Source organism: Galeopterus variegatus, unplaced genomic scaffold (assembly GCF_000696425.1).
Source record: "Galeopterus variegatus unplaced genomic scaffold, G_variegatus-3.0.2 Scaffold70, whole genome shotgun sequence".
Classification (NCBI taxonomy): domain Eukaryota; kingdom Metazoa; phylum Chordata; class Mammalia; order Dermoptera; family Cynocephalidae; genus Galeopterus; species Galeopterus variegatus.
Window position 1 is genome coordinate 190,265 of NW_007726181.1, and position 15,950 is coordinate 206,214.

At 37.2% G+C, this 15,950-nt stretch overlaps 1 protein-coding gene across 5 annotated transcripts in view; it reads right to left on the bottom strand.

Annotated features, from left to right (window-relative positions):
• Window positions 1-15,950, bottom strand: part of WNK1 (WNK lysine deficient protein kinase 1) — a 152,236-nt gene that overhangs the window by 9,291 nt on the left and 126,995 nt on the right. For all 5 annotated transcript variants that reach the window (XM_008577690.1, XM_008577683.1, XM_008577704.1 and 2 more), the window contains 13 exons: window positions 15,760-15,922; window positions 15,010-15,126; window positions 14,426-14,599; window positions 14,132-14,189; window positions 13,872-13,994; window positions 11,906-13,353; window positions 10,646-10,729; window positions 8,255-8,338; window positions 7,471-7,531; window positions 5,267-5,340; window positions 3,160-3,821; window positions 2,312-2,514; window positions 659-853 (listed from right to left, as the gene is read on the bottom strand). In XM_008577690.1, coding sequence (XP_008575912.1) covers window positions 659-853; window positions 2,312-2,514; window positions 3,160-3,821; window positions 5,267-5,340; window positions 7,471-7,531; window positions 8,255-8,338; window positions 10,646-10,729; window positions 11,906-13,353; window positions 13,872-13,994; window positions 14,132-14,189; window positions 14,426-14,599; window positions 15,010-15,126; window positions 15,760-15,922 — 3,446 coding nt within the window. The remainder of the gene's footprint in view (window positions 1-658; window positions 854-2,311; window positions 2,515-3,159; window positions 3,822-5,266; window positions 5,341-7,470; window positions 7,532-8,254; window positions 8,339-10,645; window positions 10,730-11,905; window positions 13,354-13,871; window positions 13,995-14,131; window positions 14,190-14,425; window positions 14,600-15,009; window positions 15,127-15,759; window positions 15,923-15,950) is intronic.

A 15,950-nucleotide genomic window follows, 5' to 3' on the forward strand; every position in this document is an offset into this window, starting at 1 on the left:
TAGTGACGAGACAATCTAATTTCTAATTTCTGGGAAACTGTGGCAAAGGCAACTAAACTAGTTACCTACATTTTTTCATTCTTTTCCACCCACATACCCAACTCCTTTCAATTCTTGTTGTAATGTTACTAGAAGTTCTTTCCTCTGCAGGAATGTTTTGAGAGATCATTAATAAACAAACTATATTTGGAAAGTAGTTTACTAATAAAAAATTGAATTGTAGGACTACTTATTTTAGTGTGCCACTCCCATACTCAGAAGTTAAAAAAGTCTACACTGGCTAAAAAGCACATAAGCTTTTAAAAACTTCTAAAACTCCTTAGAATTTGGTCCAAGCAATCTCAGCCTCCTATTAAAGCCTCAGGTCCAAATCCCTAATGAATTATTCATATAGAGTGCAGTTGTGACTTTTCACTGTAATCCCTTGAAAAAAAGCAATTTCAGCTGATGGGAGCAATGAGCCCACCAATTCTAATCATCACTCGACTTCTCTTTTTAGCTCAAAGATTTGTAAATATACAACACATTACAGGCTCTGTTCTGGTCAGGGGGTCTCCCAACCCACCTTACGAAAGGTTACTCATCAGGTTTTTGTACCAGTATGATAATACCTCCATTTTAATGTTTTTGGAGGATGATGATTGCTTTGATTTCTTACCTTGACCCGGAGCAGAAAGGCTTGGTACAGAAATGGCACCATCACTGGTGAAGGCTGAATAGAGGTTGTCACTGGAGGGAGATGGCTTAAGGGGCTGTAACAGCTGATTCTGCCCTGTCTCTGGAATGTTGCCAGGAGGGTGGAGGGTCTGCTGGGGGTGCAAGACTGAAGCTGCACTCTGACCAGACAAGTTGCCTGCAGAAAGATAAAGTGGCATGAGGAAACCCATACAGCTTTACCAATGCTACCAATAGGCACTGTTCTCATTCCATCAATTGAGTGATTAATGATGGGTGAAAAACTATAAACTGAGGGAAACACAAAGTCCTCACTAACAGGAAGGTAAGTGAGAAATGACACTAAGAACTGACAGGCAATAGGGCTGTACCAACTATCCCAGGCAAGTTTCAGCTTTAGAACACAGAGATGGTTCACAAATCTGAGGTGAATAAGAAGACTAGAATATGCAGTGGATACAAGAATTTCACTCTGCAATTCCATGATTGCTTTTTTTTTTTTTTAACCCTATTAGAAAAGATGTTGGATCGTGATACAAATCTGTTAGGCAGTCTCTGCTTAAATTTTATTGTAAACATGCATTATATCAAATACAAAAGAGGTGTCAAAAAATGACATAGGTGACTAAGGAGTAATCATTATTTAAAACTATTCTTGATAGGTGGCTTTCAATCACTAGGTCAACTGTTCTAAAATTGACTAACTTCTCTGTTCCCAAGTTACTAGTTGACTAGAAGTCCACACAAAAAGTATGTCAAAATTGGGATCAGAATTTGATTGAGATCAGATCAGAAATTAGCTGATCTCCCTTATAATCACATCTCTACTAATGAGTTGCTTGAATTGGTCCAACTGTGCTAGAGAAAAGATTAGGGCATCTGTGAAAGTGTCCAGGGAATGGAGAGATGCTAAGAAGTTTACAGATGCTCTCCAACATACTTGGAGAGCAAATATAAGGTAAAAATTAATTTTACCCATCTTTGACTTCTCAACTAATTATCTGTTACCACTACCATAATTTCAATAAAGGATAAAAGCTCTCTATCTATCCCAATTAAAATAAACTATAGTCCATTACCAGAGATTACAATGTAACTATTCCTTTGATTACAACCACTAGCAAGTTCTTTAGCCCAATATAGATAAATGAAATAAAGACTTCAGTCAAAGATGTTACCACTTAACACACACCCGAACATCTATATGACATTTACGTTTATCCTAGTTGCAGTTATGACCAACTCATTCATTAAAAGGAAAAATCTACCTGAACTTTACTAAACAGAGAATAGCGTATTTTCTTCCAGCTATCCGAGAGTTTGGTTTAATGTGAGTTATATGAGTTAATACACAAAGCTAAATGTTTACCCTTAAGAACAACTGTAAATGAAGATGATCAGTAGATAGCAATCTGGATTACACTGAAATAAGGCATTGTACTCACCCAGTCTACTTCCAGAGACTCAAAAAGAAGTATAGTAAATATTGGAAGTAGAGAAGGAAGCAAGAATATTCAGAAAGTAGAATTCCTTTGAAACTTAACAGAAATTACGAATGTTCACTAGGTTACAGATACAGTTGAAGACAGACACAAAAGATGAGACAGCCATGGCTGACCTGGTCCAGGGCTTTTACCTGAAAGCTGGGGGCTTTTATTCCCCAAGGAACTGCTGCGACTAGATTTGCTGCCTTTGCTTTTAGTGGGTCGCCGTCTTCTCCCTGAAAGGGGAGCAGCTGGGGGAATAATGACAGCAGGGGGAACCTTGCCCAGTTTGGTATACAAAGATTCAATTTCATGCTTCTGGCGACTCTGCAGGTCCTGAATCTCTTTAAGATGTCTACAAAAGATAACCAAACATAATTCAAAATAAAACCATCTTCGTTCAAACATTCTTAAACCTGTATTCAAGTATTTACTTACTAATTAACCTTTTCCCCAAATGTAGTACCATGAGATTCTAGCTTATCAACTCATCTTGCTGGCCTCCATTACCCAAGACATATTCCAACAAGTTCCAAGCCCACAACAAATGGTCGATAATGAATTAGGAAAAAAAGATTTCCTGACTTTTGAGTTCATATGCAGGATAGCTGAATTTGATACTCTGATCCAATTTGCCAAATATAATTAATAAAACCTGCCAACATAATCATATATCCCAGTGCCATAACCAGATTCATTTGGTAGACTAATGAATAGCCAAGAGTCGTTAACAGTGATAAAAAGTGCTATTAATAAAAATAATATTATAGTAACACAAAAGTGCTGAAGAAGTTCTATAACTAGAATGTTGAGTCCTTTTGAATAACAAGACAACCCAATGAACTATATTCAGATAACTTTAGCTTTTGCATATCACCTTCTCTTTAAAAGACACAAGACATCAGCATATTATAGTGGAAAGAATATTAATCTTGGCACCAGGATCTAGGTCTTAAAACAATTATCTGCCACATTCTTTCACAGGAGAAAATAAACTTACTTTTCTCGTAGTCGTCGCAGCTCTAACTTTAAGTCTTCATCTTCAATATCTGACTCATTGTCACTACTCATGTAAGAAGAGTTGAATGAATTACTAAGGCTTTGACTTAGATTCTGGACAGGAAGGCTCTTTGAGCTCAGTTGATGAGGAGAGTGTGGACTACCTGAACCATCATCCACATCCCTACTTAGAAAGGCAGCCTCCAGGTCAGAAGATGGCCCATTGAAATGTGAAGGCTCTGACAGTTCAGGCTTTTCTTTCTTTGGTATCACAGCAGGAAGAACAGCTTGTTCCCAATCCATAAAAGGAGGAGATGCCACTGGTCCCTCCTTCTTTGCCTCAGTAATCTTGTCCTCAGTTCTAGATACAGAGAAACGACCCACTTTATTTGCTGTAGTTGTCACCTGAAAACGTCCAACCTTCGTAGGTTGCCCAATTTCTGACCTTGCCTCTGAGGCAGGAATTTTGTGGGCACTATCTGGCATATCTGAAGGGATGCCATGGATGGTTGTCCCATTAGGCTCTGGCTTCACCAGAGTACTCTCTGGACTACTACTTGATAGCACCGAGGACTCTGAAGTGCTGGATTCAAAATGAACAGACTTTGCATCTTCTGACTTATTTTTACCTTCTTTCTGGACATCATCCATTGCAACCGAAACCTGATAAAAAAAAGAGGATAAAGTGAGACTAAAAACTGAAGTCCCCAATATTCAATTTCTAGCATGGACCATTAAAAAAATAAATAAAAGGAATCACTTTATTTCCCAGCCAATGAGTAGGCTGATTAATCTCCTTACTCAGTCCCTCCATCTCTGACTGTGAAAATAAATTGAATACCATTATAGAGAACAACATATCTGTACTAAGATGCAGATTCTGATGGGCTGGCTAAGCTTAAGTAAATGCCATACACAGTATTCAGATTCATGTCTTGGACAAAATATGAATAACAGAATCTTGATGGTTGCTTGTGAGTAAGAAAAAGTACAAAATATAAATCCAATAAATGTTAAATGCCAGCTAAGCTTCAAGAATCAACACAACTGGTACTAAAAGGAGGATCTAGATCTTTGGCCTGGTTTGTCCACGACAAACAAACGTAAACTCAGCCCAACCACAAAACTTTCAGAAACTCAGCTTACAAATGAGGAAAATATCACCTACTATCCTCCAAAGGCTATCACGGGAATAATCTGAAAGTAGTTGTGAAAGGAGTAAAAAAATGATTTGCAAAGCTTGCTTAACAGTATGTAGTAAAAGCCAGAAAACGCTCACTTATTGGACTAGCTGGGAAAATAAAGTGATAGTATCGCTTGCTGCCAACTCACTATTTTCACTTAAAAATTAATACTAAGAAAATTATCCTAAATATAGAAAACACTTTTATACACAAAGGTGTTTACTGTTACTTCACTTATTATGTTGGAAAATTAGAAATGACCTAAATGACCAGCAGGAGGAGAATGGTTAGGTAAACCAACTACTAGATGGAAAAAAAAAAGCTATAAAATATCAATTGGAGGAGGAGAAGCAGCAGTCAATTTTAGATACACACTTGTACAGAGAACAAGGAGTAGGAAATACACCCCAAAAAAGTAGTCTTGGGGGGGTGGGTGGGTACACAGTAGAATATCTACTATTTCTCTACTGTTGTAAGTATTGTATATTTTCTTTAATAAGTATGCATTACTTTTATGAGGGGAAAATGATAAAAAGAGCTATTCATTTTTTTTTTTTTTTTTTTTTTTTTGTCTTTTTCCGTGTCCGGCAACGGATTGCAACCCTCAGTGTTGCCCCCGTACCGGACCGGGGACCGGCAACGGGATCGCAAACCTCGGTGTTGCTCCCGCGCCTCGCTCAGCCAGTGAGCGGGAACCGGTCTGTATGTGGTATCCGAACCCTCGGGCGGGAGCGCCGCCGCGCTTCCCAAGCGGCGCACTATCCAGTGCGCCACTGGGCCGGCCCTAAAAAGAGCTATTCAGTACTATATAAAATAATTACATCATTGGATTGGCAATTATGTCGCACATAGGTAAGTAATAATTTTATTATATACTCAATTCCCCCAAAAGAGAGAAGGCAAAGAAAAGTGACTGTTAGTTACCTGAAATCGCCCCATCTTATAAACACCAGCTCCTGAACTAGTTGCTAAGACAGGGCCTTCTGTGCCTTGAGAAACTGAAACAAATATATGGAGGAGGAAAACAAATAAGCATCTCTATTTAGTTACCTTTTCCCTTTGGCCAAAAATATAGCAAAATGGAACTGTGTATGAGGAAAGTTGTTAGAGGCAGGGAAACTTCCTTACCTCCTTTCCCCCTAGTTTAACTAAAACATTAAGAGATACTTGAAAACCAAAGGTTAATGGGCAGGAAAAAAATTCAATTACTCATCTTTAACTCAGAGATATAAATAAGTAAAGGGAAGGATGAGATTTTACCCAGGATATTAAAGACCCATTATTTAATGAAAAGCAGCTAATTTTACTTCCTCAATGCAACACTTAGGCAAAAATCTCAGACCAGGGCAGTACAGTTCTTAGAATTATTGATAAGTAGTCTTGAACAACTTTAAAGCCACCCAGGTCCTCCTCTCCAGGGACAACCCTTTTTTGAGATTCTTCTAGAGATGAACATATTTTATTTTATATAGCTAGTAGAACACTGACTTAGATGTTTTCATGTAATGATATATCTTAGAGATCATTTCATATCAATGCCTCATTCATTTTAATGGCTGCATAGTGTTATACTGTACATATGCAGCACATATATATTTTTCAATGTACCATATTTTAAATCAGGTTCCTACTGATGGGCATTTAAATTACTCAGAATTTCTTGCTATTTTAAAACTGCTCTAATAAATATTTTCTTACAGATCTGTGGAATAAGTACCTAAAAATGGAAGGGCTGAATCATTTCCATTTAAAACTTTCACAGACGTTACTAAACCAATATCCACAGACGCTGTATCAAAAGGCTGTACTGGTGACTATTAAGTCCCTGAATTTACCAATGAGGGGTTAGAAATGCTATTACTTGTAGTTTCACTTTGCATTTCTGTTATCATTCAAGAAGTTAAATATTTTCATGTCTAAGTTTCTTTTTCTGTATCTTTTGATGATATTTTGGTCAATGCTGAAGTTTAGGAACTCTTTATATTAGCAAAACAACTCCTTTTTGTGATATGAATATACAACTCCCCCCCCATAAATATATATATTTCCCCAGTTTTTTATTTACCTTTCACTCAATGGCTTTTTTTCCATGCAGAAAGTTTTAAATCTATTACTGCTTGCTTCTAGGTTGGGTATTAAACTTAACAACTCTTTCCTCTATTTCAGTAATCCTTGGACCAGATTCAGCCCCCTGCCTTTGTAAATAACTTTTATTAAAACGCAGCCAAACTCATTCATTTATGTTTTGTCCACTGCTGCTTTTGGGCTACAACAGGAGATTTGAGTGAGCTACGACAGAGACTGTAATGGCCCACAAAGCCTAAAATTTTTACTATCTGGCCCTTTATAGAAAAATATTCGTTAACCCTGTTCTAGACAGTTAAGAAAAAAAAAAAAAGAAAAAAACTTCCTCTTATATTTTCTTATATTACCATTTTATAATATCATTTTTCATTTTCGATCCATTTGTAATTTACTTCGGTCTAGGCTAGTGATCTACGTTTGCTTTTTCCCAGATGGCTGCCCAGTTGTCCCAAACCATCTACTGAAATACCCCATCTTTTTGTCACTGATTTCAAAGGCCATCTTTTTCATATTCTACATTCTCCCTTTTGATGGTAGTGAACTTGTAATTTTATTTATTTTTATTGTATATATTTAAGGTATATAACATGATGTTTTTGATAATCTACATTCCCTTTTAATTTGTCCATTTCTAGACTTTTTGGTCTATTCCATTGATTTGCAAATGGTTTCTTTTAAAATAGAGTCAATTCAGAATGTAATCGCCTTAAAAATAAAAATAATGTTTCAACTGATTGTCATCTCCCATAGCAAGGATCTGGCCTAGATAATAACAAAGGGTCTCATGCTAAGAAACTATTATTTCCCCCTGTATAACACCCTGCTCTCCAAAAACAATACAAAAGATTTATTGATTTGCTAATATTTTATGCTTTAGATTTTAGTATCAATGCTCCTCAGTCATGAAATTTTAAAAAATTGCTCCTTATAATAGTCTCAAATACACCAACATTCTCAAGAATATGTCTTTGAAATAAAACTCTATAATCAGTTATAGGTAGGACTAGAAGCAGTAATATAAAAGGAAGAGGGATCCTTCTCACCATCCTTTTGAGGCTGTGTTCCTGCTTCTGTTACTGCTGTCGGAGCCACCATGGACACAGGCTGCAAAACACATACACACAAATACCACAGAATCTTTAGCTTTAGTCATTCGTAAACTTTTGCCCTGTTGGCCTTTCCTCTGGTCTTTGTAGAAGGGCAGAAAGATATGTAAAGAAGCACATATGAGGGAATTTTCTTTCTTTCTTTTTTTTAAACAGCCTAAAAATTAGTCTGTTGTAAAGAAAGGCTGCTATTTAAAAAAGAAATTTCAAGTCTTAACTCTTCTTTATTGCTTTCTTAATTTTTCTCCTAGGTACTTAACAGTATAACTTGGATATTTATAGAAAAGTAGTCTTAGTCAAAACATTATTGTCGGGCTAACTGGTTAGCTCAGTTAGAGCATGGTGCTGATAACGCCAAGGGTCAGGGTGTGATCCCTGTACCGGCCAGTCGCCAAAAAACCAAAAAAACAGAAAACGTTATTGTCTAATAAAGTTTAGCCTCCTCCAAAGCATAAATACAAAATCCACAGGATTAATCTGTGATATAATCTAACCAGAAGTAAGACAATAAGTGTACCTTTCAAATAAAATCTTTTCCATAGTTATACTACTGGTTTAATGTTAATCTTTCATTAATCTGTCTCATTTCTGTTGGCTGGAACAAGCAGGGACTCTGAATATGTGCTGAAGGTATTAATAATGGTTTAGGTTACAGTTTGTGTTTCAGTAGTATAACACCTTAGGGTTATGAGGAGACTTTATCAAGATTTTCAAAACTTACACCAACTGCAGATGTCACTGCAATGGTCTCTGGACTAAGTGTTCTTCTCAATTGAGCATCAAGATCTTCTAGAGGTTGCTGGGACTGAATGAAAACAATCACGGTAAATTAGTTCTCTGGCACCTTCAGAGCAACTGTACATAGATAATTTAAACAGGACATTCTATTTTATGCTTTAGATGGTAACAACATAACATTTATCTTCACTGAATAAAAAACTCAATATAGAGAGGTGGGGAGCACTCAATATATTAAATTTAGTATATTGCTTTGATGATTTACCAGGTTTTCAAGACTGTATATCAGTCACTCAAGCCTTACAGTAATTCAGTTATATTTATGTTTTTGCAGGTTCAGTCTTCTTTTTTTTTTTCTTTTTTTCCCTTTTTGTCTTTTTTACTGACCGGTAATGGGATCGCAACCCTCGGTGTCACGCCCATACCGGGGACCGGCAACAGGATCGCAACCCTCGGTGTTGCACCCGCACCACGATCAGCCAGTGAGCGGGAACCAGTCTCCACATGGGATCCGAACCCTCGGCGGGAGCGCCGCCACACTCCCAAGCGGTGCACTCTCCAGTGCGCCACCGGGCCGGCCCAAGTCTTCTTTTTCTTACCTTCTATGTATGATGTTACCCAAAGTGACAGAAAAAGTTATTCGTCCTTTTTAAAAAAAATATATCCTGAAATATGTATCAAGATCTATTGGTAGATTAATTGTATCCCAGGTTCCCTATTTTCTTTCTCAGTTCTATACACCTTTCTGAGAACTTGTCCTTGTGAATAAATTATGGCATTAACATATTCTGTCACTATCAAATCAAGGGATATTCTCTTCTTCAGGTCTTACAATGTACATCCTTCTACCTTACAGATGGCAGCAAAGATGTCTGGGCATTCCATCCTGTTAACCATGCCTTACTACTATCCAGCCAAGGCTAGCTTTCACCCTTGTCAGTCTCCAGTCCTACATCTGTCGTGGCTTCTATCCACCTATTCTTATACAGCCTTCATTTATGCTTTCCTCACTAGATGTAGGCGCTATCCACCACTTCCCCTTAACCTCTCCACATGTCTCATTTACTGTTTCTTAGGAATCTGAATACATTTTTTTAATGAGAAAATTAAGTTTAAAACAAAACTCCCAATTTATAGACTTTCACGATGCACTTTTTTCAAAATCTGGTGGCAATGGAGTGGGTTCTCTGTTGAAATTATTACCTTATTGTGGCAAGTTCCTTAAATTATGTTCTACGTATATTGGGATCAAAGAAGTAGGGATGAATTCAGACTAGGATTCTTGAATAAGCAATCTACCATGTTTTTCTTACATATGAATCCAAGATAAATTACTAACTTAATTTCAAAGTTTACTAGCTTGCCCCATGTTAGAAACTTTTTCATGGTTACAATGTACTCATAATAAGTATTTTCTTTATGAGAATTCAATTAAATGTGTTGGTGGTAAGTGGGGTGAAAAAGGGAAATAATAATTGAAACATTACAGGTAATTCGGACCACCAACTGTACTTAATGAGCAGAACTGAGTGTGAGATGGGAATGTGAAGTTCATGTTGCTGGTCTCAGTTCCTCTAAGTCATCCCATGTTAGCATCTTGCTGAGCTGTGTGATTTTTATATTAAAAGATATATGAGGTATATCGGTTATCTCTTTTCTAAAGACATTTTAAAGTTAATTTTGATTACACAGTTGGCTCTCCATATCCCTGGGTTCTATTCAACCAACTGTGGGTCAAAAATATTCAAGGGAAAAGAATAATAATAGAAAAACAATATAATAAAAATACAAATAAAACACCAACACAGTATAACAACTATTTATATAATACTTTCATTGTATTAGGTATTATAAGTAATCTAGAGATGTATATGGGAGAATGTGCATAGGTTATATGCAAATACTACGCCATTTTCTATAAGAAATTCGGACATCTGAGAATTTTGGTATGTGTGGGGGTCCTAGACCAATTCCACACAGATATCAAGGGAGATGAGTGTATATAATTGTTTACTTCCACAATGGCTTAGAACCTAACCTCACTTTTAAGATTCAATTTCTCTCAGAAGTGTGAATGATAAAAGAAATTATCATATTTGTCTGGCAAAATATCCACTTCGATATTTTCTTCCTTCATAAGACAGGAAAAATTATTAATATCAAATGTTTTCTTCATGACCTGAAGCAACATTATAAACAAAAGAACTATAAAGCTTCTAGAGCCTGGGTCATTAGCTACACTGTTATAAAAGTAAGGTGTTACTAAGTCAAAGCCAAATAGGAGCCAGAAGCCAAGATCATGCAATGGAGAATTTAAATAAGCTTTGTGAAAGACACAGAGGCACAGAAAGAAATCTGCTAAGTCTGGGGGCACCTGAGTTAGTGAAGGTCCTGGAAAAGGTGGCAGCTGCTCGCTGGGTAGAGTACCAGCTGGAAGTTCAGTACCCACAGGCAGCACCTACAGACAATGAAGGGAAATTCAAGTCCATGAGACACTAATGCTACATACTGAAGACTACATAAGACTGTATACTGAAGAGCAAATCAACCAAACTGAATGCAGAAGCATAAGAATAAAATGTATTTGTTAAAAAATGCGTATCACCTAGGTTACAATGTGGTTTCTGTATTAATTAGAGGACATTATAACCAATGATACTATTACTATTATAGGGGTTACTAGCACATACCTATAAAATGAGTAGTAAAATACAATAAAAGGTTATTCCCTACGGAAAAAAGAAAAAAGACTGTATGCACATAAGAGGCACAGTCCAGATATTCTTGAGCCACTTATTTGGTACAGTATTATCAGGTATTCATTTGCTAAGAAAAATAAGACTTTTCTGAAAAAAGAAAACGGTAGTTGGTTCAGAAATAACCAAGGGGCAGGTCTGATAACATAAGACATCGCAAATCTAATACTATCAAGCAATTTCCATTCTGAGTGAAGATTCTATATTACCCTACTATAAAAAGAATCTCACATCAATGGCAATGCAGAAAGATGGCTGAAGCATACAAGAAAGGACATAATACAGCCCTGTTATTTGGAGAAGATGAGAGAGGTTGAAGATGGCAGAATGAGAGGAAACCCACCACAGCACAATTAGAAAATACATTCTAATTATTTTATTCCTAGGATTAGATTATTTCCTCCTCCTCTGTATCAATTTCATCACCAACTTCCAATTTTTTATAAACCCCAAATTGTATATCTGTGGGGTCTACAACAAAGCAGAAAATTTGCTTCATTCTCATTGAAAAGAATACTGTGAATTGCTGTTAATATGTATATTTTGTTGACTGCTCTCTTTTGGGATACAGATTTCTTTAATTTGTACCAATTCAAAGAAATGCCTACATTCTACCTGATAATTATACTTTCTTAGAAAATTGAGCAGTACAATTAACCCCCAAATCATGCCATATTTCCAAAAAAAGAAAAATCTTATGTTCAATGTACATATACCCTAAAATTGCCTTCAATTTGACACTAAATTCCTACTCAGTATAAGCCAGGTACCTTTATAACTTCTTCATTTCTAATCTGCAAGGTTGAGGTGAAAAATGCACTTATTAGGGAGAAAATAGTGATCATATTTATCTAATTATTCTATAAGAAGAATCTTACCGGAGCTTTAGTTAAAGATGGCTTTGAGGGAGCAGGAGCTGATTTAGCTCCTGATGTAGTGCTGACTGGAGCTGAAACATAGCTGACTGGGGTAGAAACTTGCCCAGGTGTGACCACTGGTATAACTGACAAACCAACTGTTCCTAATGGCAAATTGGTTGGTGGGATCAAAGTGCTTGTGGTGGAAGTCACGAGTTTGCTTGGTGCAACAGCAGTTGTTGGGATGCCTGGTGCGACAGTGGTCTCTACTACTAGTGATGCCTCTAGTGAGGCAGAGGCATGCTGAGTTCCAGATGAGCTATGTTCACTAAAGAGAGACCGCAGCTTTTCCTCCAGAGTCTTTATGTCATCAATCCCAGGAGCTTTGGGTTGTGTATCAGCATCTATTTCAGGACAGTGAGTATGGGGCTGATTGGAAAGCAATGCTGGTTGAGGCTGACTATGAATTAGTGTCTGCTGTACAGCAGGCACATTGGCAACAGGTTGTACCAAGGGTGGGATACTAGGTACTTGGGGTAACAAAGGTGTAGAAGTAGGTACTGCTGCTTGGGGAAGGACAGGAGTAGAAGCTAGAGCTGATGGAATGACCAAAGGATGCATCCCACCAGGGTGAGAAATAGAACTAGACACCCCTGCCCCAGGAGAGGAAGATGGTGCAGAGAGGGACAAAGCCAATCCAGTTGTACTGCTATGAGATGTTTTATCTAGGGAGTGTGCACTAACCACCACTGTTTCAGCTAGAGTAGGAGCAGAGGTGCTGCTGCTAAGCTGAAGGGACGGCTGTGAAGCTATGCTTGGGAAGGGAGTGGTAGTACAAACTGATGTTAATGTGGCTACCCCCGTAGTACTGCCTGCTGCTTGCTGAGCTAATACAGCTGGAGGCTTAGCACCTGGGGCAGCAGCACTGCCCACTGCAGAGGCTGAAGTCGTTGAAAGTATTACAGAAGGAAAAGTACCCGTACTAGAAACGCTGCTCCCAGATGTGGGGGCCTGAACTGACTGAGATGTCGTAGACATTGAGACAATTGTAGGTATTGTGATGCTTGAAACCACACTAGAAAGTATTGGTGATTCAGACACAGGTGGTACAGGGAGACCACTTGAAGTTACTATGCCTATGCTGGTGGTAACTCCAGCAATCCCTTTTTCAATGGGCAATGTAACCTCAGACTGAATTACCGATGTGGAAATGTCATTAAGAGGGCTGCTTGTTGCAGGGACTGATACTGAAGGTGAGGCTGCTGCTGCGGTTGGGACGCCAGCAATACTGCTCAAGAGAGAAGGTACTACTGGAAATGTTGGTCCTGTATGACTAAAATTTGGAGGTGCTGTATTGGGTCCTTCTGCCATTTGGGCATGTCTAAGTTCACTAAAGGCCTTCTGTAGACTAAGGGATGAAGCAGAGTGAGACAAGTTCATTCCAGGGCCTTGAGATGTAGAGGCAGCAACTGCAAAGGAAAACAAGCAAACAAAAAATAAGAACCTGCCCATTTAAAAAAGGGCAAATTCAAAAGACTGTCCTAACAACCTGTGTTTGGATTACCAATAATGCCACATACCAACAAAGTTTAAACCTCTACCAAGGATATGATAGGCTCTAACACTGCAAAGTAAAATAGTTTGATCAAGTAAGTCAGCTTGTTTGAATACTGATTTTTGAAAAAACAAAACAAAACAAAACATGGAGTAACCTCAAAGTATAATAGTAGTAAATGCAGAAATAAACACATACTACAGTATCTACCACATAGGCTATATGTAGTATGGCCCTCCTTTTAGACTTTTTCTTTAATTCTCTCATTCATTGCCTATTTCCCTCCTCCATACATCTACCTGTTGGTTCTAATCTCAATTTTCTACATTTTATTATCTATATCATCATAAACTACTGCTTGATGACCAAGCTTCCAACATAGCAGGTACGATATAGGGTCTACATAAGAATGTTGTAGAATTAATTCCTTACCCATATCTGATATTTCACTGGTAAAAACTTTCGATTCCCGTAATCGACTTTCTGGCACAGGACTTACTATAAACCGTCTTCCAGCAGAATGAACAACTTGAGTTAAAGAACTGGTAGGAACGTCTGACCAAAAAGAAACAAACCTCTTAATTGCATTTTTATATATATTGTTCCCAACATGATGCTTCAAGATTTCCTCACTGGCACACACAACTTCTTAGTCAAAGGTAAAAACAAACAAGGAAAGAAAAGAAATTCACCTATTTGCTGTGGCATGGTAGATGCAGGAAGTGGTTGTTTGAACTCTCCTTCTGATTTCTACAACAAACAAAAGTTATTAAATTCACTCTTAAAAAACAAAACAAAACAAATTCACCCTCAAATATAATCTCAATGTTTACTTAGGCAAAGCAAATTACCACGTGAAGATAACATAAATGTTTGTTTTCAGTCAAAGATGTAATGTGATATCACTGGACATTTTGCATGGACAATTTAGCACTACGGAAATATTTTAATTCAACAAAGCTTCTCTATGGGAATGTTGAACCTACCTGAGAACCTGAAAAGCCATAGTCATCCTTTCCCTGTAGACTTTCCAATCCCTGGTCACCCTCTGGTTCCACACCGACATCCTCACTGAGCATTTCATCAGCTTTTTCGATAATTTCCCGCACTTGATCCACAAATGAATCTCTCTCTATTGCTAGAATAAAGTCATTGTTCACCTATAAAAGAAATGTGATATCAGTCTGATTAGTACAATATTTCTCAAGCTACCACTTTCATGACTTCTGCCCTATGTACATACCACCTGTATTACTATTTGTTTGATATTTAAGTTAGCCTCTCCCTTTTTAGGAGTTCAGTACCTACATGTTCTAGACAAAAATATCTCTAAATCACAGGTGGGGTGTGCTAGTTATATTCCTAATGAAATAACTATGAGGGTACTTCAAAAAATTTGTGGAAAAATAGAACTGGAAGATAATATGAATCTTTCCATGGACTTTTTGAAGTATCCTTGTACACAACTGTCAAAATAAACACGAATGACAAAATATTGCATATTTGCCTTGGGCAATGGATATTAAGATCAAGTACTAAGAAAAATTTGGAACTCAAAATGCGGACATACCATAATTGTTGCTATCTCCTCAGGGTTGTCACCATCTAGGTCAAATTTGAATGTAACCATTTTCCGATTATGAGTCTCTAATTGACATTCTACTACTCGGTCTCCTTTATTTGAAACCTATTTTTTTAAAAAAAGAGAAAAGAAAAGGTATTTCATCTTAGAAGAACATATTCAGCTTTATTACTGAATTTGAGAAGTCATGCAGATTAACACTCAAATTCAAGTCTGAGGAATCATAGTGCTATCCCTGTTCCTTGGAGCACCAGCACTTTGCATCTTCAACTCATAGTTAAGAAAACCTGTGAGAAGATAGGTATCAGCCTTTGAGCTACCTACTCATCTTCTACTGAAGAAGCTGGAACGAATGTACAGCATTTTTTTCTACAAACCAAAATTCTCCATTCTTCCTCCAAAAGGAAAATAGTGCCTTATTATAGAAATATGGAATTTAAGAATATCATTTGGGTAATTAGAAGATCCTAAACTTTCCTCTATTCACCTGAGCCTTGGAAATATAAATGCTATCAACTATTGATCCTATTATACATTTGTAAGCTACATTTTCATTTTTTCTATCTGAAAAATGTGACAGTCAATTGAAAAGGATTATACAGATTAAATGAGGAGAATACTATATAAATTACCTATCATGTAAAGATAAGGTATGTTTATTTTATGAAATCAGTGGTTTGGATTCGGACCTCTAAAATTCTTTTCAGTGACGAAAGCCCACAGGTCAGCAATACTTACATTTAAAATTCTCAATTTTGGGCGTGAAGACTTTTCATGACGAGAGCGACTTCTTACAGATTTTCGATAATGTCGTTTTGTAGTTCTCCCTTCATGTCTTCCACTGGATGACGGGACATTCTCATTGCCATCACTCAAACCTGAAGCAACATCTGAATGTGCACTTTGAAAAAAAAGTTCAGTTTTACAAT